Raw genomic sequence first — 25,578 nt, forward strand, 5'->3', positions numbered from 1 at the left:
GTGTGCCATGCATTTGGGAAGAGCTGGTTGTTAAATGTTTACCAACACCTCCCTGCCTAGAATCAATTCCTTCCCCATCCCCACTTCAGCAAATTGACTTTTTACTTGCGTTCCTTCATCCCTACTGCAAGAACAATGATTCTGAAACACCCCAACTCATCTTATTTTTTGGAATAGGTGGAACTCACCGGACACAGTATCTTTGACTTTACTCACCCTTGTGACCATGAAGAGATCCGAGAGAACCTGAGTCTAAAGAATGGTAAAGTAACTTTTTAATTCATAGCGTCCTGCTTTTAATAAATCCTGGGGAAGTTTATGGTTTTATAATCAGTTGTCTACTGTCTGTGAACACAAGGTGACTCTTAGCAATTATAATCTAGTAATTTCCCTGCAGTAGAATTGGGCAAGCGCATAGGCCAAGTGGACCTTTGATAAGTTATATAAGATGCTAGATCTCCTACTCTAATATATCTCTGTGAGCCTGCCTTAGCTCAAGAAAGTCCATCTCTACAGTGGAATTTCCCTTGGGTTAAAGTACTTTTTCTGGCAAGACTCTTTTAATTATCCTTATGTTACACAGGACAAGTAACACATTAACTCATTAGAACCTATTAATTCTTGGCATAGATTAGCTCTTTGTGATTGAGGAAAGGATTAGACCATTTAGGAGATGGGAAATCGAAAGCCTAAGTTTTGATAAGGGAGAGGAGGAAAGAAAAAGACCAGAGTATAGTGTTCTGCCCAAGGAGGACAGGGTAAATGGAACACCTATTTGGCCAAGAGAAGCATAAGCTCACTCTGTACCATGAACAGAAAGTTGGATAAAAAGAAGATTTTCTTTCCTATTATAGACATTCTGATTTATAGGGGAGACCTATCCCAAAGTATAAAGAGTTTAAGGGTTCTGTATGCATAAATTGAGGGTCAATGAGAGGTGTCCTCTAAAAACTATTCTCTCTGTCCTAGCCTACTGTGGGGCCTAGGATTCATTCCCACAATCAATTCCTTTTTAATTTTTTTTTTATTTAAAAGACATTTATTGAGTGCTTGCCAAGAATATGGCTTTGTGCTGGGGGTTAAGTCATTACCTACAGAGCTTCTTGTTTGGTTTCAAATATAGGATGCCCTGTATGTAGCAAAACCTTTTGCTATGGTGAAAAAAAGCATTTTAGACTGGGAGACAGGAAGGAGCTAGGTTGGAAGCCTCTCTTTGATATTTCTTGGCTAGAAGACCATGGGCAAGCAGTTAGCCTCTTTGTGCCTCATTTTCCACATCTGTAAAATAGAACAGCATCCTTTATCTCTGCAGGCTGTTGAGAAGTAAGCTTTAAAAATATAGGACCATAAAAATGTGAGGTATGATCATTATTATAAACTGGGTTATGCACCTATAATGTGATCTCTTTAAAAATAAAAACAATGGCAATCCACTCACCTCCCAAATAGAGAGATGTTTAAGCACCTTAAAAAACAAATAAATAAAAACACTTGTTATTGTCTATACTTGGGTTTGATCTGTCCAGAAGCATGGCCTCTGCTAGAATCAATATCTTAGGTTAACTTGTGGTAGATCAGCCAATGGACAACTTGTCCCTGAAACCCTTGGAAGGTTTTATTGCTGTGGTAATTTGTAGGAGTAAGAGGGAAGGGAGGGAGGGAGGAAAGATGGGGTACAGGGCAAAGGGCTTCCTGGCTCTACCATCTGGCCTTTGTCTCTGCAACTTCTGCTCGTTTCCCGAGTTCCAATGGAAGCTGAGCTTGAACCCCAGCAACTGCCCTTCAAGGTCAGCCTATAATCTCATTCTCCCTAAAAGGAGGAACTTCTCCAGACAGCCTCTTGAAGGAGGAATTGGGCAGGACGCATTCCCGCTCCAGCAAGATCAGAAAAATGTTTCCCCTTCCTTCCTTTCCTTCTTCCCTCCCTTTTCCTCCCCTCCCTTCACTTCCTATGGCTCCCCAGATACTCCCTGCCTCCAGAGCAGATCAAGTAAATACATCTTCTCATCCTGAGATGGGGTTAGAGACACCCAGGTGAAGTTTGGTGCATTTTGCTGTTAACAAAGGGAGTCTGGGTCTTAGATCAGAAGTACGGAGGCTGCTGCCATTCTTCCTGAGCCCTTTTCAGAATTACACAGTACGTTCCTCACAACCCCTCTGATAGGCTCTGGGTAAGGGTGACCATTCCCACTTTATAGGTGAGGAAACTTGAGACCTTTGGGGCCCAGCTATGGGGCTGTATGCCCGTGGCCAGATCATTTGACCTATCTAAATTCCAGCAATTCCCCTTTCCACCCCTCCTCTCACCACACACACACACACACACACACACACACACACACACACACACACACACACATTGCCACTCTTAAGAAATAGGCTTGGATTTCTCTCAGCAAATATCTTTCTTACAATGAGGACACAGCACAGTGGAGTGGGAAAAGCAGAGGTCCTGGGGTCAGTGGGCTTGGGTAGCCATTTGCTCCTTGGTGATCCTGGGCATGTCCCTTAATCTCCACAGATGTCTGTTTCCTCAAGGTTATACTAGGTGGCCTGTAAGGTCCCTTCCAGCTTAGGTCTATGATCCTAAGAATCATTCAACATTCATTCATTTACCAAATATTTATAAAATGAGCCACTATATACTAGAGAGAGTCATTCTGGGGAGAGAAGAGAGTTTAGATATGATATAACCCTTGTCCTCACAGAGTCTAGCAAGCATTAATATATATTATTTTAATTAATTCATAATTATTCATTAAATAGGCATAAAATTATTAATTTTAAATTTAGTAACAAAGTACAAAATAAAGATCATTATCAGTAAGATTTAAAGCTTACCTAGCTAGCACTTATAGAACACTTTAAGATTTGCAAAACACAAATGTGATCTCATTGGATCCTCACAACAGCCCTTCCAGATAGGTGCTATTATGATCCCCATTTTGCAGCTGAAAAAACTGAAGCTAAGAGGCTAAATGGCTTGCCAAGATCTTGTAGTTACTAAACTTCTAGGGTCGAATTTAAACACACTTCCTTTTCTAGGTCCTGAGGTGATGATGTAAGAGAAGAAAGAGACAACCTAGATTTTGAGTTTGAAGGGACCTCCAAGTCATCCATTTCTACTCCCTCATTTTATAGATAAGAGCAGTTAAGAGAATCAGGGAAATTAAATGATTTGCCAGAAGTCACAAAGACAGCAAGGGGAAGAAGCAGCATTTAAATTCATGTCGTCTCCAGAGTTGGTATTTTTCCCATTCTCCAAGAGCTTGCACTCAGTCTGGGTAAACAAGGTGATCACTATGAAGCCGAGTACAACCAGTTGGTAATTGTGTGATCCGTAGTCTGAATTTTGCAGGGAAGAAGGAAAGGGAGTTGGTTTGGGGGTCTCTTAAGGAGATTAAAATATAAGATTCACGGACTATCAGCAAATTGCTTCTGTGTCCATTGTCCGAGCTAGGGTGGTAAAGTCCAGTTCATAGACTCTCAGAGCTGGAAGGGACCCATCCCAGAGATTGTGTGATCCAAATTGTACCTGAATAGGAATTCCCACCCACTTACCCACCCCATGGTGTCTATGACAAATAGACATCCAGCCTCCATTTGATTACTTCCAAAGATGGAGAACTCACTCCCTTACGAAGCAAAGCATTTTTCTTTTAGAGAACTTTGATCTTTAAGAAGTTTTCTCCCGTTGAGCTAAAAATCTACCTCTCTATAATTTTCACTTTGTTGTTTCCAGTTTTGCCCTCTGGAGCCATGAAAAAAATAAATCTACTCCTTTACCATGAAAGCCCTTCACAAACTTTAAAACAATGATTTTTTTTTTCCTCCCCAAGTCCTCTCTCTTCTCTAAGCTAAATATCCTAGTTCCTTCACATGGCATAATTTGCAATGCTCTCACCACTCTTTGGTCTGTTTTCTCCCTTTTCCCAAAGGGTCTGGTTTTGGGAAGAAAAGCAAAGATGTGTCCACAGAGCGGGATTTCTTCATGAGGATGAAATGCACCGTCACCAACCGAGGCAGAACTGTCAATCTAAAATCTGCCACATGGAAGGTAGGGGAAGAACATATATGGATGGTGCTCCGAACATGGCTTCCCTTGGGGAACTCTTTTGCCCGCTTTTTCTCTAAGGCAACAGAAACATTCTGAATCCCTTCTCTGTCTCCAGGTCCTGCACTGCACAGGTCAGGTGAAGGTCTACAATAGCTGTGCTCCCCACAGCCTCTGTGGGTATAAGGAGCCCTTACTCACCTGCCTTATCATCATGTGTGAGCCCATTCAGCATCCATCCACCATGGACATCCCCCTAGACAGCAAGACCTTCCTGAGCCGTCACAGCATGGACATGAAGTTTACCTATTGTGATGACAGGTGAGGGCATTTGGGGCTTCTGTTTCTGAGCAGTGGGGACATAGGACTGAGTGTGTCCACACATGTATATGTGTATGTGTGTGCATGTATATATATGGTATATATGTGTGTTTTATATCTGTTGTATGTGTACATGCATGTGTTTATTGTGTATATGTATATTGTTAATTATGTGTGTACAGAGATATAAGTTTATTTTAAATTGAAATTTGCATTCATGTGTTTGTTAGGATGCATATCACAGGTAGATTATGTTTATTTTATACCCTAAAACAGGTTGGGGAGAACTGAGTTCTAATCTTCTCTCAGGCAATTAATTACTAGTTTGAATAAGTCACTTAACCCCTCTCAGCCTCACTTTCTCCATATGAAAAAATGGGGATAATAACAGTATCTACCTCCCAGTGTAGTAAGCAAGATCAGGTGAGGTTATATATGCAAAGTGTCTTGCAAACCTTAAAACATTCTATAAATACTAGCCTCTACAACATACCCGTATCTTGGTGTATCTGGGCACATACACCTGCATTTCTGTGTAATGTCCCCCCTACAGAATCCTTGTTTGTTTGTTTTTTAACTGTCTCCATCTATGCATTAATAGTACCTGTCTCAGCCTTTCTCCCATTTGGAACCAAGTCCAACCCATTTTTTGTTTGTATTCTCCGTACCCTTCAGACACTCTCCAGTACACTCACTCTCCTCAACTAGGCCAATTGGCTGGAGAGCCCAACCCTCCCCTCCAAGTGAAACACCAGCTGGTGGCTTTGAGTTCCAGCCTGGAAACTGTGACCTAAAGCTCCCTATCTTTCTCTTATTCTCTTCCTCCCCAGGTGGTTTTCCTCTTGGGCTTTGTTCTCCTCCTCAAGTCCCCTGGGCCTTTTGCCCAAAAGCCTTTTAGTCTAGAGACTTCAACCTGCACTAATCTCTCCCAAGTAGGGCCCCATTTGGGACTTTTTTCTGACCCTGAGTCTTCTCTTGAATTTAACCTTTGTTAGGGCTAAGATTGAAAGTGAGAATCTCCTCCTCTCTGGGGCCCAAGTCAGGATGAGAGTTTGATGCAGAGTGGATTTCGGGAGGGAAGCGGTTAATGTTCCAGCAAAGGTTCCTGAGATAACTCCTGTTACTTTCCTCCCTCTTTGTCACTTCCTATACTCAGTTGACCAACTGAGACTTGGAGAATAATAGGGAGATGATGTGGAAGAATAAAAGAAGCCTATCTGGAGGGCTGGAAGGACCATGGAGATAATTCCAGCTTACACTCCAGGCTTTTTCTGGCCCATCTAAATTACGTTCAGGTACAGCTGTAGTTTATTGGATTTTCCAGTGGAAAATGATCCCTCTCAAAAAAAGAAAACAAAACCATCCCCTATTTCTGCTCAACATGAGATAGTAGAAAGAGCAGAGGGAAAGTTGGATTCTGACCCTGGCTCTGCCACTAAGGAGCTATGAGATAGATCACTGGAACACTTTGGGCCTCAGTTTCCCCACATGTAAAATACATGGATCAGACATGATAATCATCAACCGATGAGTTCACCCACCTATCAATCAACAAACAGTTCATTAGGCATCCATTATGCACCAGACATTGTATAGGTCCTGGGAATATAGAAACAAAAATATAACAGCTTATATTTTATTGGAGGATGAGTGTATAAGCAGGAAAGAATTTTGGGAGAGAGGGCATAAAGAAATAGGGACCTCAAGAAATGTTTCATATAGAAGATGATGCTTGACTTGAAGGAAACAAAGAATAATGCCATGAAGTAGAAGGAAGAAGGGAAGGCATTCCAGGTGTGAGGAACCACGAAGATAAAGGCACCGAGGCGGTAGATGGAGGGCCATATGTGAGGAAGTCCAGTTTGGTTGGACTGGAGAGTTTGGGAAGTTGGATGAGTGAAGGGCTTTGAAAGTCAAACAAGAGTTTCTATTTTATCCTAGAGACAAATGGACCGCTAGAGTTTGCTGAGTAGGAGAGTGATGTCGTCACTCATATGGTCATCTGTAAGGTTTCTTCCAGAACTAGCAGTCTAGAATTGCCAGCTTCCCATCGTGGCCAGAAGCATCAGTTCCTTAAGAACCTCTGGCTATTGTGGGAATATCTAATTATATGGTTCCTATAAAGAAATATGCCTGTTAGTTTCCTGTCGTCCCATCACACGACTTCTAAAGAAATCATAAGATTTGTTTCATTAGTCAGTAAAATGAACTCTCTGCCTCTGAGCCATAGGAAGGTTTCATGAATTGTCATGGTGTCCAACCTTCTCTTAATGAGCTTCTTAGAACTTAGCCTGATCTTTGGATGAGAGTGATTCAGTCTGTTACTTGGGTTCTTGCTCTAAAACCTCTCTAACTCATCAGGGTAGCCTTGGAGAAGCCAGGATCCTCTACCCCCACAAAGCCTCAGAGAATGGAGTCTCAATGGAGAGAGGCAATGATTGTCATTATCATTATCATTATCATTATTTCTCTCTCATATTAAGTTATTTGAGATGTTCTCTCTAGGTCTCTATTTTAATCTTCTGTAAAAGGAAGAACCCAGACCAGATTATTTCTCAGATCCCTTGTCGTTCTAAATCTATGATTCTGGAGAAACCCTCCAAAGAAGCTTTCTGCTGAAGGCTGAATGAAGGGTGCACAAACTAAAATAATCTCTTTTCTAACCAAGAAGGAAACCACTTAGGAAAAACCTTTTGCCAGCTGGGAAACTTCCTTTCTCCAGTGCCTAGCTTTCCCTCCCTATTCATCCAGGAGACCTAGATTGTGAGAACTGGTTTATGGGATAAAACTTCATTTTCTTGGTCCAGATTAAATTTCTCTCTCCCCTTTTTTCCAGCCTGGCCTGGGTATTTCTGGGACAACCCTCTCTCCCAGATAGTCATTTTCCTATCCCTTTTCTTCAAAAGCTTCAACACTTTTGATCTTTGTGGTAGAAACCTACCAGAACCCTTTCCCTCAGCTCCAGACACCAATCTACAAAGACATCAATAGAACAAATGAAGCAACTGAATGTCCACCTTCTACTTTCTGACAGATAGGACCAGCTGTGTTTCTAGCTCCTAGATCTGTAAACATGCATACCTTATAGTGTTGTATTTTCAAAGGGTAGCTCCAGCTTCAAGAGAGGTATATGTCACAGACCTATAATCCCTACTGCAGCTCAGAATTTCTAAGCTAAAGTTCATCCACCCACCTCAGAAGGACTAACACACTGTTCTTAGGTCGAGGCTCCTTTCAAAACAGGCAGTAGTCCAGATTTAACTCTAGGGCCACGTATAGCCCTATAGTATCTGTCTGTCTATCTGATTTATCTATTTGTCTTATGGAGAGACAAAATGAGAGAAACAGGGAGATCAAGACAGGGAGAGACAGAGAAAGGGTGTGTGTGTGTGTGTGTGTATGTGTGTGTGTGTGTGTGTGTGTGTGTACACTATATAGTGCCTTTCCATGTTCACAGAATTGGCGGCACTGTACCTACTGTAATTTGAGGGGAATTGGGAAGATCCTGTTACCCAATCTAACAATACTGTTATTAACTTGCCCTCCTCCTCCCTGCCAATGAAAGTCTACCATGAGTTTTTCATTCCTTTAATCTCAGACTTTGATCTTCATTAAAGAATAATTACCCTTGGGAGCTAGCAAATAGAGATGAGTGGTCAGAGAGAATAGCAATTCTGGTAGGGGAATAGAGATGTCAGGCAAGAGGGAATGGGTGCAAAAAGAGGGAAGGATTTGAACACTGGAAACCAATTCGATCACTGTCACAATTGTGTTGGGGGCAAGCCATGTTCACTAAGTGACCAGTGCAGGAAAGAGCAGAGAGCAGATATCTAGACCTTCCTTATTACTTTTGTAAGTCTCAGATGCACAATGCCTCATAGCTACTTATGTCTTAGCCACAATGGTAAAGGGCAAGCTTCATGAGAGCAAAGATCTAAACCTGACCTAGCCTCATTTTAATTCATCTTGGCTTATCTAAACTTTCTTTCAGTGCCTTGTAAAGGATACTGTACAACATTAGTAATAATTATTCATCAGCTCCTAATAACTTTTGCTGTCATCAAACAGAGGCATAAGGTTTTGTAATTCACAATAAGTGGAACTACTTTAAAAATTCTGAGGGTATTGCATTATTTTCCCAGCAAGCTTTAGTATTTCAAGAGATCCAATTATAGGAACTAAACTCTAAATTCAGTAATGCTGAAGTGGTGAGTGGAGAGAGGTATTTAATGACATTAATTGTGCAGTGGAGGAGAAGTTGTGTTGAAGTGATTAGCAGATTAGTTACTAAGGGCACATGGGCAGTTTAGCCAATTTAGCCATAGCCCATAGCTATTTTAAATCCTTAATCCCTAAGTATTTTTTTTTATTTGCTTGAACTAAGTTTAGATTTTTTTTTGTCATCTCCATTTGTTTTCCTGTCTTGCTTTTCCTTCTCATGCACTAAACACCCAAATCCTCAAAACCCAGCCAAAGATGAACACTCCAAAAATCATTGCTCACCTGTATTAGCTAATAAGGAAGGGGCTTGGCTCTCCCCTCCTACTTTCAGTATTAATCTGGAATTACACCAGATAGAATGAAATGTGACACGCATGAGAGAATATGAGCTCCTACAAAAGGGAGTATTTTCCCATGAGGGATATTAGGAGGAAAATGGAAAGCAATTTAGAGCCTATAAAATGATCTTAGTGGCAGCCTGGGGACATTTTCTTAGGTTCAAAGAGATTGTAAATATAGCAGGTTGAAGAAAGGAGGGAAAGGTGGAGCAAAAAGGCATCAGCTGCCTCCAAATAAAGGATAAAATGAGATGATATCTGTAAAATGCTTTGCAAATTTTAAAGTGCTATACAAACATTAGCCATGAAAAAAAAGTATTTTAAATCACAGAAAATTAAGGAAGGCAGACAATTGGGAAGATTCTGTTTGCACTTTATTCTTTCTTCTATAGCAAACCCTACTAAGCTCATCATTAATTATTCCCAACACAACAGACCTGTTTTTATTGATATGTTGTAAAATCAGACACATGACTGAGGAGGAAGAAGCCAAAGAGGTAGCTAACATGTAAAAAATATTAATCATAGATCAATGTTGCAATTAGAAGAAAATGGAAGATGACATGGCCTAAATATTTCTACTTATTAGGGATTATTAAACTCTTTCTACTCACAACTCCTTTTCACTCAAGAAGTGTTTTGCCTGACCATGGGCACATAGGTATATAACTAGATATACAAATCAAATATTTACTGATAATAAATCATAATTTAGTGACTCCCCACCTTCAGCTACAAGACTCTATGTGGGGTCATGACCCATGGTTTAAGAAGTTGGGACTTAGATGATTGCACTCAGCTCTTAAATGTTTTCCCAAGTTGCTATACATTAAATTCATTATTCAATCATTGTTTATTAAGAATCTAATATTTGCCTAAGATTGCAAGTCTTAAGATATAGTTTGGACTTGGAATTGGGAAGATTGGAGGGGGTCATATCAAGTCTCAGACAGTTACAGTTATTTAATCACTGGGGGCTTCTTGCTCCTCCTTTGTAAAAAAAAAATGATGGGATTGGGTATGATGGTCCCTTATAGTTATGGATTCATAATCCTATGAAGGAAGAAATCTAAGATTCACTCCTTGCCTTCAAAGAGCTTATAGTCAAGTTGGAGAAAGAAGAATAAGAAACATAAAACCACTGTGAACAAGAAAGATAATACATTACTACCCAAAGCAAAAACAATGTGTGTGGGATTTGTGTCCAAGGAGTGTAACTTAAAAATCAGTTTTTGGCTTTAATTTATGAACAAGAATCATCTAGGGGAAAAGGAGGTTATATGCAGAGAAGTATGCCTTGTAGTGGAGAGGAAAGAGGTTGAAGAACAAACTTTGATGACTAGTTTCCTAATTCCTAAGATCAAAGACTTAAGGACTGCTGTCATTCAGAAAATATTCCTCTAATTTTTGGTAGTGTGATGTCTTCCCTATATTATAAGTTGTATGGGAAATGGCCTACTGAGTGGAAGAACATTATCTAACAAAAGATAAAAGAATTTAAGAATTCGATTCATGCTGATGCTAAATTCAGGAAGCCATGAAATCCACCCCCTTATTTTACAGATGGGGAACAGGGGTCTAAGAAGGTTAGAAGGCTTGCTAATAAGTAGCAAAGGTCAGATTGGAATCCAGGATGTTTGGACTCCAAAGTCAGACTTCTTTCCACTGTGCCCACCTAGATGATGAGTCCGTGTCCATAGGCTCAAAGTCTATGTCTTTGGCATTTACACATATTTACACTTCATGAGACCAGTGAATGTCAATCTTAATTTAGTACCTTAAGTATGCAAATAATCTAATGGTGCTGGAGTCCTGAGTTTCAGAGCATTTAAGTATTTTACCCATGGTTAAACAGATACAACAAAATAAGTATCAAGAAAGATTTGAATCCAAGTCTTTGTAACTCCAAATCTAGCACCCTATAAAAATAAAACTGAAAAAATAATTTAAAAATAGTGAAAAGTATCAAGATCATTGAGATTGTGTTGAGACTCTATGCTCAATCTCATTTGACTTTGGGAATGTTCTAATCATTGTCACTGTAGTCCTAAGAATCATTTCCTTAGGGTGTTGTGCTATTGCTCTTCCATTCAGGAAAACCTCTTTAATGTATACTTTGTTATTGTTGTTGTTTTTTCAAGGATAAAGAATAATTCAAAGAGTTGTGAACAACAATTTCAAAAACAATGATGATATTGTAAAATAGAATATATAAAATATGGAAATATGTCTTTCTGTGTCTTCTCTAAGTGTCATTTCATTCTTTCTCCCATTGTCTCTCTCTTGTCTGTCTCTTTCCCCTTTCCTCCCTATTTGTTTCTCTTACTTCCATCTTCCTTTTTTCTTTCCCTATTTAGTATTCTTTTTCAACCCTCACTTTCTGTCCATGTCCTTTAATGAAAATAGCCTTTTAAATATTTGTAATATCTGTTGAATAAATCTTGATGTTTCCCATTGAATTTTCGAAGTAGGTAAGTTGATTGTACCTTTTACATTTATATTCCTTAAAAAGAAAGAGGATGAGAAATGAAATTGTATGGTTGTTTTTTAACTTATTTGTAGACTTCAGTTGCCTTTTGAAACTCTAAGAGTCAAACTCCTTTCCCAGGGTCTGGCATAGCCTACTTCTTAGAAGCATCCTGAAATGCTTGGAATGCCTTTTCTGGACTCCTGCAATCCCCTGTCCCTGTAAATTGGCACCAAGTCATGGACATTAAGGGGAACTACGTGCTGGCAGACAGAGGCAGAGAACCATAGCTTGAAGTTGGGGTTTCCTGGCTTTGTGAACGTTGACAACTCAAATGGTAGCTGATTGTGTATAAGCTCAGTGTATTTCCCAGTGTTGTTTTTTTATGGTAGTCTGTTTTTAAAAATGTAAGAAGAAACATTAAATGTTTATTTTAGTTGACAAGATAAATTGTGGCAGCTACTAGTTAACTATCTGGCAGTTCTGAAGAATAAGCTTGTTTTTCTAATTTCAAAACATGTCATTGTACATCTTTCATTAATTAGATAATGGATATTATATTATCAGCATGGTTATTATAAATATTTACCCTGAGAGTTTTCTCTGGACTATACTAACCTTGAACGAGAATGTTTCAACTTTTCTTGGGGGTAGGGAGGTGTAATGAACTCCTCAGTTCTCCAAGTCCTCATTTTTAAGTTTTCTAGAGAATGTTATATTTTAATAGATGAATTTTTATTCACCCTAGCAAATGAATGAATTTGGCAAGTAACCTTGTTTGTATACTCCCCCACCACCCCCCAAAAAAAACCTCTTCAACCCTCTTTCCAATCACCAATTCAATTCCAACTATCCTATTTCCCTAGAAGGATTTAAAAAAAAAACTTGAAAGAATTTGAATGTATTGTAAAGAAATTGGGCTCCTGGCAACCGGAGGACCAGCACTGTCTTGTCCCCAGATGCTCCTTCCATTCCCTCTCTATGAGGGACACTAAGTTGATGACATTGGTGTGGGAGGCCAGAGAGCATGTGTGCAGGCCCCTCTCTGTTCAAGGCCAAGAGAAAGAAACAAATCCTTCTCAGTCCATAGCTGGCAGCTCAGGGAAAGTGAGTCCCTGTACTAAAGTTGGCTGGACCGGAATTTCACTTGAGAAACCTCTTTGCCTCAGCCAAATCAGCTGATGCTAAAGCCTTTCTGACTTAGTTTTGCTGTGGTATAACTTGGCTTGGGCCCCACGTACCACACAAGAAGAAACTTTACCCTTTCTTTGCCTAGATCTGCTTCTCTAGTAGAAAATCAAAACCTCATTGTGATTATTAGTATGGTAGTAATAGTAGTGGATATGTCATAGCAGTGTAGGAGTGATAGTCAAGGAGAACATTTATATAACTTTTAACGTTTGCAAAACACTTTACCAAGTATGTCACTAATTTGCTCTTTACAACAACCCTGAGAGGGAGATGCGAATATTATCCCCATTTTACTGATGAAAAAACAAAGAGATTAAGTGACCTGACCAGACTACATAGCTAGAAGCATCTGAAGTAGAATTCAAGTTAGCCACCATGCCCCTTAGCTGTCTCTATCAGCAAAAGATGCCATCAAACTAAGTGGGTTTGTAAGTGGGTTGGGATTATGAGAGTTCAAGGGAGACACCAGTGGATAACCAAAAGGATTCTGCCTGCTTCTGTTCTTCCCCACTAGCCTTGGGTGGTATAATCTCCTCCTGAATCTAATGAATGAATTAGAGAAAAAAACAAAAGATTCTGGAAGGAAGGAAGCCAAAGGTCATTCTTTCTTCTTTGCTCTCTTTGTAGAGATATATAACATAGAGAAGGTGCATTTTATCTAATTTATCTACTGACTTTGGAATCCTGATCAAGTGACTTCAGTTCTCCATGCCTAAGGCACTCACCTGTGCTCTGCTGCATTAGAAATGGAACCCTAACTCTGCTTCTCTAAACAGACACAGTTCCAGTACCAAAAAAATCTACAATAGTAATTTAAAAACCATGTTTAAAGCTAAATTGGAAAGTTTAGCTTCTCTTGATCTGTCCTTTTCTTGCCTGCTCATCCTTCAGATATTCAGTACTTTCCTAATTTTTTCTCTTCTTTTCCCTATCAAATGCCATTCATATCCAGGCTAAGGTTCTGGTGACTGATAACCATTTAAGGTATGGACTCCTGGGGGCTTTGTTCTGAAAATGGGATCAAAGCTTCAAGCTAAAGAGATGAAACACTAAAGTAGAATTCCTGGCTTTACTCAGGGAGAAGTGTAGAATTTTAGAAGTCAAATTATCTATCCAATGACACAGAAAGCACATCTTGAAAGGTTTATTCCACTTACATATAAGGCCAGCCTTGTCTCTGTTACCAGTCAGCATCCTGTCCTAAGTGTTGGTCCTTCTAAGTATTTGCAAGAGAGTTCCTTAAATAGATATGTTTCCTATCTCTGAGGGTGATGTCAGAGCATATTAAGTTAATTCTTATTTTTGATAGAATGTTAGTTTGATGACCTACTTGGGTAGCACTTGGGTGGGGGAAAGGCAGAGGTCTGGATGAGGAAGAGAAGATATGTGTTTGATTACAGTTGATACGGGACAACCAACCAAAGCTAACTATGGCTATCTGGATGTGTTCTCATCTTTGCTAAATCTGTTCATCTTTTTAATTTTCTTTTTCTATATGCATTTGATTTTTAATGAAGAATTACTGAATTGATTGGCTACCATCCTGAAGAGCTGCTCGGACGCTCTGCCTATGAGTTTTACCATGCCTTGGATTCAGAGAGCATGACCAAGAGTCACCAGAATTGTAAGTGACCCCGTTTCTTCCCTAATCTTCAGAGATAGAGTCTGGGTTGGGCACTGGATAATAAAATGTGCACTTGTAGATTTCCCACAAGGGGAACCCTGCACTTTTGGCCCTCCTTCAGGTGACAGATTAGCAAAGGCCTGAGTAATAGGACCTAGACAAGAATGGATCAGCAGTATTGGGGATTGTGTTCCCCCAGTTTAGAGAGAGAAGCCCTTAGATAGAAGAAGCTGCATTATTTATAGTTTGGATTCAATGAGAGTGATGGTTGAGGGAAAGTTTCTCCTAAGGGCTTAGTGTATGACTGGGTTGGGTTCTATGGAAGAGAAAAGAAGAAGCAGTCTCTATCTCCAGTTGCTTATAGTCTTCTTAGAAAGACCAAAAAAAAAAAAAAAAAGACCTGGATTTAAATCCTGTTTCTGCCACTTACTAACTGTGTTATCATAAGTAAGTCACTTCTCTTCTGACTCTGTTTCCTTACCTATAAGATGGGGCTAAGAATACTTATATTATCTATCTACCTCGCAGGACAGTTGGAAGAATTAAGTGAGATATGTTTGAAAGCAAAAGTCCTATGTTAATGTTAGCTATTAGATATTATAATGAAATTAATCCATGTGGACAAAAACATGGATGGCTGGAAAAGGAGTGACCTGATCATGTATTGAGTATGAGACATAATAGATGGACAGCTAAGTGCTGCTCTGGTATCCACGAAAAAACAAAATTTTGAACTAGAAAAAGTCTTTCAGGAAATGGGTTAAGACCTCTTTGGAGGATTTATAGAAATGTATGGACAAGAAACACATAGAATGAAAGAGTATGAAGGGTTGCAATCTATACAAATAGAAATGAAATCACAGATTTATTTATCATGCATTATAAAAATTAATATTAGAACATAACATGATTTAACAGGAACATAATCATATGTTCATTGGAGAGTATGGATTCTGCAGGAGAAGCTAAAATGGATAATTTTATTGCAAAAAATGGAAGCATTTTTATATAAGCAAAATCAATATAGTTCAAATTAGAAAATAATGATTTAATTGGGTAAAAAAAAAGCTTTGCAACAAGTATCTCTAATAAAAGTCTGATAGAAAAATATATAAGAAACTATTTCAAATATGTATGACCACTAGTCATTAGTCCAGCTAATAAGACAATTCTCAGAGGAAAAAAATCTAGCTATCAATGGCATATGAAAAAATATGTCCTAAATTACTAATCCAAAAGATGGAGGAATGGGGCATGAGTTGGAAGTAAAATCAATTTATCAACTTAAACTGAAGCTTTTGTTTTCCCTCCTTGGTATCACCCATAAATCTTTTGACCATTTGTTGGTAAATTGTGACAGATTTTGTTCCCATTTTTGCTTTGTTCAGAAAGTCAATTAAAAAAGTCTAATCTGAAGGTTTGTTCTAGTTTGCATATTACTCTGTGAGAGAGACAGAGGAAGAAGGAGGGTACCTTTCTAATGACTGGAGAAGCTCACTATTTAAAACAGACAGATAATTGAAAGCTGTCATTTCCAAATGGATTTGTAATTTATCCCATGTTAACTCTCAAGGGAAGGCTTGGTTACTCTTTGTTATATGGGAACATTATGTGCTCTTAGAAAAAAAACAGGATCAAGATTAAAGGCAGTAAAAAGCCTGTCTGTGATGTAGCAGGCCCTCTCATCATGCTTGCAATGATGAGCAAGTGATTAGAAAACTGATGTAATTATATTGCAGTGACAGAGCAGGACTGTCTGATCACTAGAAATACAATTAAAACCTTCCACAAATGTACTGTTTAATCAACATTAACAATACTAATCCTGTATCTCTTCCACACAAAGGAAAGTCTGCCTGGGCTAACAATGAACTGGTGGAAGTTTGCTGGAATTATTGTCTGCAGCCTAAGTTCTGCCAAATCCTGGTTCCCAGAGTTAGAATAGAAAGGGAATGATCTGCCCTGACCATGAATGAGCAAATGCTCCAGCTATCCTTGGGTTTGACCATGGGGAAAGTGTTAAGATTTTTTTTTGCAAAAGCAGTGACAAATTTATCTCTTGGTGATGTATTCTGGCTCTAGTGACAGAGATCTCACTGTACATATGAGTATTGATGAAATTCTGTTTAAATTGAGTATCAGAAATAGCCCAGAAGTAGCAAAAATTCAACAAAGAAAAAGCAAGTTGAGAAAAGGGATATAGGAAAGGGAAGGGATGATGGTCCTCCTCCTCTGCTTTGGCAATCTATCAAGATGTGTGTGCTGTTTCTATGTATGTATAAAAGGTGAGGATAAACCTTCTTTAGGACCACCTAATCTGGCTACCCCCTAATTTGTGTGCCTATATTTTGTCTTTCCAAATCACCATCCAGCATCATAGTTCTATAGTATTGTATACCTGTGTATGCATATATGTATATTTGTGTGTGTAATTAGGCAAATCTCGGAGACTTATTCAGTCACACAACAAATAAAGGGGAAAGCCAAGATTCTAATCCAGGTCTCCTCATGTTAAACAACTTTCTTTCCTTTCAATCACACTGACCATGAAGCATCCAAAAGGTCATCTATCTTATCTGCCATCTAGGGAGGGTTGTGATATAGAAATACTTAGCAGTACTCTAATCCCACAATTTCTAACTATTCTGTATGTATCCTGTATATACATTATCATTGGAGTGATGTGTTCTCACTAAGTTCCTTGAGAACAAGGATCATTTTTATCTTTTTTTTTTTTTTAAGCACAGTGCCTGAAAATGCTTGATAAAGGTACTTTACATATTGAATGAGCCATATGTAAAATGAGGATGTTGGACCAAGGTCCCTTCCACTTCTAACATTTTATACTCTTCCTGTCAGAGCATGAGTTCTGGCTCTGATGCAAACTCCTTCTAGTCCCCTGACGTCTGCTTCTCATTTTTCTTCAGTGTGTACCAAAGGTCAGGTGATCAGTGGCCAATACCGGATGCTTGCCAAGCATGGTGGGTATGTGTGGCTGGAAACTCAAGGGACAGTCATTTACAACACCCGAAATCTTCAACCCCAGTGCATCATCTGTGTTAACTATGTCCTGAGGTGAGTCCTTCTAAAACTCCTCTGAGATGGGCTGGGAACCTAAAAATGGACCCATAGCATTCTTAAGTCTTGAGAAATTTAGAATACTTCAAACACATAAAGTTCCACAAAAGGGCAGACCTCTCTCTATCAAGACCCACAAGCATTCATGGAGAATTAATAACTGCCTCTTATTATTTTCCCTATCTTCTTTTCCCATCCCCACCTTATTTTTTGTTACAATGTACATTGTCTTTGATACAGAGTGGAGAAGAATGAGAGTTACTTTTTGGGAAAGGGAAGATGGAAATTTGTTAACTAGTATCGTTAGTAACTGAGGAGGCAGTACCAGGAAGACATTCTGTCCCCAAAAGCCACTTCTGAAAACCCGGTGTCAGACAACTAGAGGCTTAAGTCTGTGTATGGACAGTGATAAAAAGCAGCCTTCTTAGTCGGCTTGTGTTTAGACGGTGTTATGATTGTAATCACCCCCATGGCTAGTAATAGAGTTGAATTAGACCATTCTTCGAAAAACCCAGATAAACAAGTTCTGTTCTCCCATTTTCTGCCTGCTGAGAATATCCTGAGGCACAGCAGTCAGGAGCTCTGGGGTTCTGAGGCAGTGATACACTTGAACATTTCTTGTTAAGAAAACATATAAAAGACAGAGTTTGTGAATAAGAGGATTCCTGCAAGCGCCACAGATCCCAACCCTGTATAATTTAGTAGACAAGTTTTAGGGAGTCACCTAAGTCTCAGAGAGACTTGCAGATGGCCACACAACAAATGTCCTAAGCAAGATTTAAACCCAAATTTTCCTGATCTCCCTCACGCCATGCTGCCTCTGTAAAAAGGGACTTGAAGTCTCTTTTTCATTTTATTAGTGAAATCGAGAAGAATGATGTGGTGTTCTCCATGGACCAGACTGAGTCCCTGTTCAAGCCCCACCTGATGGCCATGAACAGTATCTTTGACACCAAAGTCCCTGTGTCGGAGAAGAGTAACTTCCTATTTACCAAGCTCAAGGAAGAGCCCGAAGAGCTGGCGCAACTGGCGCCTACAGCAGGAGATGCCATCATTTCTCTGGACTTTGGTCAGTACCTCCCACCTGCGCAAGAAATCTAGAAGACTCTTGAGCAAGGGTAGCTTTCATTCATTTTGCCTTGGCCACCTTAAACATGCTTTTCTCTCTCTCTTTTTTTTAATTGACATTTTTTTGTTTTTACATCATGTTAATTTCCTAATATAGTCTTTCACTTTCCCCCACCCAAAGGACTATCTTTTGTTTAAAAATAAGAATTTTTTTTTAAATAGAGGAAATAAGGAAGCAGCTTCACAAAGTTAACTGGTATGTCAGTCAAGCTTGATAGTGATCTTTCCTCTGCTTCCATAGTTCTATAGCTCTGAAAAAAGAGAAGGAGGTACACTGTCAGCTCTTTTTGTCATTACAACTAAAGTGTTCGATTTTGGTTTCTGACGTTTTCCTTTCAGTTTATATTGTTGTGCTTTCTGTGTATGTTGTTTATTTTCTGGTTGTGCTTTCTTTATTTTGTATCAGTTCATATAAATCTTCCTATAGTCTTCATTTTTTATGGTCCAGTCATATTGTACTTTATTCACATACTACCATTGACCATAACCTAATCAATGAACATCTCTCGTTTCCTGTTCTTTGCTGCTATAAAGAATACTACTCTAAATATTTCAATGCATGTGAGTTGAGGAAATGGCAGCTTTCTTTTTGTCTTGAATCTCTAAGGGCTTTGTATTTAGCACTAGGATCTCTGTTTAAAAAAAAAAGTTCATCCTACCTTAAGCTAGACTCTTTGAATTTTAGGATTAAAAGAACTCAGCTATTCTGATACCTTCATTTTATCTTAAGAACACAAATTTAGAGCTAGAGAAACCCTTATCACTGAATCCATATTCTTCTTTTTACAGATGTGGAAACTGAGGTACAGAGAATTTAAGTGATTTGCCCAGGGTCACATTATTAAGTTTGAGGTGGGATTTGAATTCAGATCTTCCTGATTCCAAGTACAGTGCTTTAGCCACTGTGTTATTATTTATATTATATTATCATTTCTATTTGTTCTTTTAAAGAGGGAGACACTAACTATAGTTTCCTGACACTTATGTATAGGAGAGAGATCTCCATTTAAAGAAATTCTATAGTAATGAAGAATTTTTTTTTACATTCTTCCTTTTTGTCTCCATCTTTCTGTGTGTCTCTGTGACTGTCTCTCTCTTACACACACAACTTAAATTTACAAATTTAAATTATCATAGGGAAACCCATGATCAACCCAAGATCTGTCCACAAAGCTTTTTGCCTCCTTTCCTGTGTAGTTTGAGTCCCCCTGCCTCCTGTATATATTCATGAGTGAGATGAATTAAGTTAGAGTAAACCTACCCTGACTGATGTCCCTTATCTCTACAGGAAACCAGAGCTTTGAAGAATCATCTACTTACAATAAAGCCCTCCTGACCCCAAGCCAGCCATGGCCTGGAGACATGAAGAATCACAGTTCCCAGAGTGAGGCCTCATTTACTGTACCCCAGATGGCCCCTCCTGGCAGCACTACCCCCAGTGCCAGCAGCAACAGTAGCTGTTCCACGGTAGGAGGCAAATCAAGACAGCAATTATTGGGTAGATTGCAGGTCAACCAAGTACAAAGTGGGAAGGAAAGATTTAGGTCTCTCTTTATTCCATTATCTTCTTCTTTCCTTTGACAATCTCAGGTTGCTTGTTGAACAATTTAGTTCTGTACAACATGGGCTAATTACTTTTTACAGGGAAGATTATTAGGTTTCAGGAGAGAAGTAAGGTTAAATAAGACTATCCCTACTTCGTGGAGTTATTATATTATCATATTATATTATAGATATTCTAATCTAATAAAAGAAGTAATATAATATAATATGCTAAATGAATGATGAGTACAAATAAGTTACTTAAGAGGTCTGAAGTACAAAAGATTACTTTCTAGTTAGTGGGGGGACCAAGGAGATCGTCTTTTAAGGAGGCCCTGTTTTTTGAGAGAGCTAATGATTTTTATCAAAATCATTATCATTAACCTTACATTTAGAAAGAATTTATCCAGAGACCCCCATTTCCTCATATTTCATCATAAAAAAATTTTAATAAGCTCAATTACTAAGCATGACCTTGTGCTAGGAGTAATTCCAGCTGACAGGAATCTTTGTCCTCTCTTTGCTAGGAGATAGGAAATCCAGCTAGGAAAAATATAGACATTTGAACTAATTGGCAACCTCTACTCAAATCCCTGCCTAATTTGACAAGTCTAGACTGAATAATATTCATGTACCTACTCTATGGTAGGTCACCTGGGAGAAAAAAAGAGGTGACTTTCCCTTCTCCATTTGCCCCATTACAATTTCATGGGAGAGACAGAGCTCATGCACATGAACTAATGAGAAAATCATATAAATGCATATAAACCAGACTAGACATATTATAGAAGGTAACATATATAAACAACCAATAAGACTGCCATTGAGGTTTACCAACAACCATGGCCCAAGACCTCTTGGTTAATAAGGAGAGAGTATCCAACTGTCTAATAATCAATCCCCTTTTCTATCTTCTTTTATCCTACCTTTCCATAGCCAAGCAGCCCAGGAGATTATTATAGTTCTCTGGATGAAAATCTAAAGATGGAAATGATAGAAAAGCTTTTTGCTATGGATACTGAGTCCAAGAATCAATGTAACACCCAGGTGAGTGACCAGAGAGAGAAATTCCTACCTTTACTTTCATTGGGGGCTTGTAAATCCTTAATACTCCAAGGTTCTTAAGCAGAGGAATGACTAGATGAAAATCGCTTTCATGACCATCCATCTTGATCAGGATTCTGGTCATCTCTTAGCTAGGAACTATTATAATTGTCTCCTAAATAGTCTTCCAGTCTCTAGTCTCTCTTTTCTATAGCTAGAGTATTGTAGGTCATGGTCCGACATGTCAACATCACAGCTTCCGGCTTAAAATCTGGGAGGCTCCCTTTGAAGTAGAATACAAACTCCTTATCCTGATATCCAAATCCATTTATAACTTGGTTTCAGCTTGCCTTTCTAGCTTATTTCATATTACTGTCCCTCCTATATTCTACACAGCTTTACTTTGTTCCCTACTCTAACTCTGCTCAATCCTGTCTCCATACATTTGCTAAAGCCTACAGAGCATTCTCATCTACATCCCTACTCTTGAGATCTCCCTTCTCTTTCTTCAGGTTTAGGTACCAATTTTTCCATGAGGTCTTCTCAGATTCCCACCTCCAGCCAAAAGTTATCTCATCAAAGGATTGTGGATTTAGAACTTCCTTAAGGAAAGGAAAGGAAGGAGAAGGGAATAGACATTTATTTATATAGCACCTATTATGTGATATCCACTATGATTTATTTACATATTTATTTAATTTTTTATAAATATTATCTTACTTTGTCTTCAAAATAAATATGTGCAATACGGTCTGTGATTATTCTCATTTTACAGTTGAGGAAACTGAGGCCAGCAGAGTTTAAGTGACTTGCTTAGTGTCAACATAGCTAGTTAAGTCTGTGAAGTAGTATTTCAGGTATTCCTGACTCCAAGTCCAAATATTCTATCCACTGAGCAACCTAGATACCTCCCTCCTTGAATTTCTCTAATTACTCTGTTCTACCTCCTTGTGAAATTAGTCATTTTTTCAATGGGCTTCCATTGCTGTCATACTAGAATATGTGTTATGTTGTTTTTCACCTTTATCTTATCCCTAGCTCTAACATATTTATGTCCATTTAGTAGGTACCTGTCAGTCAGTTAACAGGTATTTATTAAGTACTTGCTGTATACCTATCACTATGCCAGATTGTGGGAATACAAATACAAGCAGAAAGACAGTCCCTGCCCTTGTCAAAGCTTGAATTCTAATGGAAGAAGAGGAAACTAAAAAGCTTGGGTTGGAAAGGGGGTAGCTAAAATGTTTGCTATCAAACTACATTTCAGGAAGATCAGAAAAGCAGATTACAGATGATGAAGAGGACCTAATTTAGGATGGTGGCAATGAGAATTAACCATGATTCCTTTGGATTCTTGCTATCCCTTCTTATTTCTATACAGACTGACTTCAATGAGCTGGACTTGGAGACACTGGCTCCCTACATCCCCATGGATGGGGAAGATTTCCAACTGAGCCCCATCTGCCAAGAGGAACGTCCCCCACTGGAGAATGCTCAGCCCAGCCCCCAGGCCAATTTCAGTACCATGACCAGCATCTTCCAACCCTTGGCCCCAACATCCTCTCATAACCCCTTCATGCTGGACAAGTACCAACATCAGATGGAAAGCAAGAAGTCAGATCTGGACCCCCAGCCAATGTCATTCATATTCTTTGATGGAGGGAGCAAGATGACCCTACCCCCATGCTATGGGCCTGCCAGTACCCCACTCTCTTCCATGGGAGGGAGGTCTAATACCCAGTGGCCCCCTGACCCACCGTTAGAGTATGGACCCATAAAGTGGACACTAGCAGATCAATATGCCAAATCCTTGAGATCTCCCTCTGGGCCCCCTCTGCCAGCACCCAACATCTCAATGTATAAGAAAAGGTAAAAATGTTTTTGTTATTTCAAGAAAAATTGTTATTGCAAAGAAAACTAAAAATATCAATTAGGGATAGCTTTATCCACAGATAGAATAGGGGCTAACTACCCTGGTAGGAAAGATTACAAGGTCATTGTGAAAATCATTTGGTCCCTCAAAAGTATCTTTCCCATTTATTCTGTAATTCCTTCTCTACATTTCTTTTCTTTTCTTTTTTTGCTGGGGCAATTGGGGTTAAGTGACTTGCCCAGGATCACACACCTAGAAAGTGCTAAGTATCTGACATCACACTTGAACTCAGATCCTCCTGCCTTCAGAGCTGGTGCTCTATCCATTGTACCACCTAGCTGCCCCTATGTCTGAAGTCCCTTTAAATCTTTAGTTCCACAAACTAAAATCATGCTTTAAATGCAAACCTCATAGAGAGAGAGGGAGTTTAGTGATTCTTATTCATAACAAAACATCAGTAACTGATCTTTCCTGAGAGTGGGGGAACAGGAGGAAAGGTGAGAACATGAGAATCCTACAAATCTAAAATGATAAATACAGAAGGAATGTCTGAAAGAAAGTGGACAAAGACTCACGGAAAGAGTAGCTGGGTCCCCAGAAGATAAACATTTTGCTTGGGGCCAGCCTCAACACTAATAACAATTTACATTTGTGGAGTAATATATAATCTTATTGTTGCTACAGGGAAGTAGACAAAGCTTGTCTCAGGTGACCCCAGTCTCCACTTTGTGTCTTTCTGTAATAGCCTCATATCCAGAACTCCCCCAAGCAAGTGGGAGTTCAAAGCCCCCACTACAGTGACATCTCTACAAGATCCAGATTCTAAAAATCATCTACGGCTCCATTATACCTCATTTTCTCAATAGGACTATTCTCACTGCATTGTTGAAATCTCTGACTTGATCAAATTGTTACTGATGACTTCCAAGATTGGCATGTCATCTTTATTAATCAAATGAGATATCATTATACAATTACACTTATGTAGCATTTGTAAACCTTAAAGACATATGTCTTTATATGTACATACATACACACACACACGCACACACATACACACACATACACACACACACACACACACATATATATATATATATATATATATATATATATAAAACTCATCATTGTCATCATTATTTTCAGAGGCATTTGAGCTTTAAAATGACAATTTTTAGTTCAGTTCTTAGTGGTGAAATTTTAGGCAGAATTAAAAATGAGGAGAAGAATGTTATTGCCAGGAAGCATGAGGGAGGGACTTCCCACTGAACTCAGATCTTGTCACTTCATTGACTGACTATTCTTGGGCTGACTGTATAGTGTGCAGTTAAAGGAACCTTAGAAATATAAAATGAAAAGAGGGAGAGTAAAGCAGACTAATTTCTTTTATAGTATTTGTTTTTTAATGTCTTACCAAAAGGAACATGAGGGACCCAGATAAGAGAGGGAAAAATTATTTAAATAATCAAAGGCTCATTTTTTCCACATAAAAGCTTAGTATTGCCATGCTTTTAGTATTATAGAATCACAAATTTTAGACCTAGAGGGGCCTTTGAGATACCCTGGATCATTTCCCCCATTTGATAGATATGCCAACTAAACTGTTCTGTCCCTTTTTGCCCCTGACAGTTTGGTGAAGGGATTGGGGCCACGAGGCCCAGATAAGATGAATCCAGCGATGATAGCCCTCTCTAACAAACTGAAGATGAAGCGGCAGCTGGAGTATGAAGAACAAAACTTTCAGGACATGAGTGGGGTGAGTTTTCCATAAGTTTGGTCATGGGAGAATGGATATGTGTGCATGCATGTGTATATGTCTATGCTATACCCATGTGTATGTAGATACACACATACACTCACATATATATGTATTTGTGTCTATATTTGTACATATATATACATATATATATACATATATATATATATATATCTGTAGCTATCTGTATCTGTGTCTTTATCTGTATCTGTGGCTATGCCTGTGTTTAAGTAACTCCTAGAAGAACAAGAAAAATGTATTTACTTCATTTTTTTACAGAGGTGGAGACTTTGGTTGTAGAATGTTGCATGTGATGTTAAATGTGTACATTGTGTCCATTAATTTGGCTCGACTATTTTTTCCCTCCCTTATAAGGGAAGACATTGCAGAGGGATTAGGGGTTAATGGAGCATTGTGGTATACATCCTGAAATGACTATGAAATAATATTATTTTATTTTTCCAAATACATGTCTAGATAGTGTTGTGTTACAAATTTTTCTCCTTCCTTCCCTTACTTTCCCCCTCTCCAAGACAGAAAGCAACCTGATATAGCTTAAACATGTACAATTCTTGTAAACCTATTTCCATATTTGTCATACTGCATAAGAAAAATCTGATCAAGATCAAAACACAAGAAAGGAAAAAAAAAAACAAGCAAACAAATAAACCCTAGAAAGGTGAAAATATTATGTTTTGATCCACACTCAGTCTCCACAGTTTTCTTTCTGTACACAGAGGGCATTTTCCATCTATTAAATTCCATCTATTAAAATTGCTTTGAATCTCCTCATTGTTGAAAAGAACTCAGTCCATCACAGTTGATCACCACATAATCTTGTTGTTACTGTGTATAATGTTCTTTTGGTTCCGCTCACTTCACTGAGCATCAGTTCATGTAAGTCTCTCTAGGTTTTTCTGAAATCACCCTGTTTATCATTT

The 25,578-nt window shown here is 38.8% G+C and overlaps 1 protein-coding gene across 1 annotated transcript in view; it reads left to right on the forward strand.

Annotated features, from left to right (window-relative positions):
* The window catches only part of EPAS1 (endothelial PAS domain protein 1), a 105,910-nt gene that overhangs the window by 74,233 nt on the left and 6,099 nt on the right, over positions 1-25,578 (forward strand). Inside the window, exons 4-13 of the mRNA XM_074286728.1 lie at positions 178-262; positions 3,939-4,057; positions 4,173-4,375; positions 14,110-14,216; positions 17,144-17,291; positions 18,155-18,363; positions 19,711-19,889; positions 20,901-21,011; positions 22,390-22,877; positions 24,511-24,637. Coding sequence (XP_074142829.1) covers positions 178-262; positions 3,939-4,057; positions 4,173-4,375; positions 14,110-14,216; positions 17,144-17,291; positions 18,155-18,363; positions 19,711-19,889; positions 20,901-21,011; positions 22,390-22,877; positions 24,511-24,637 — 1,776 coding nt within the window. The remainder of the gene's footprint in view (positions 1-177; positions 263-3,938; positions 4,058-4,172; positions 4,376-14,109; positions 14,217-17,143; positions 17,292-18,154; positions 18,364-19,710; positions 19,890-20,900; positions 21,012-22,389; positions 22,878-24,510; positions 24,638-25,578) is intronic.

This window comes from Sminthopsis crassicaudata, chromosome 2 (genome assembly GCF_048593235.1).
Source record: "Sminthopsis crassicaudata isolate SCR6 chromosome 2, ASM4859323v1, whole genome shotgun sequence".
NCBI classification, from domain to species: Eukaryota; Metazoa; Chordata; class Mammalia; order Dasyuromorphia; family Dasyuridae; genus Sminthopsis; species Sminthopsis crassicaudata.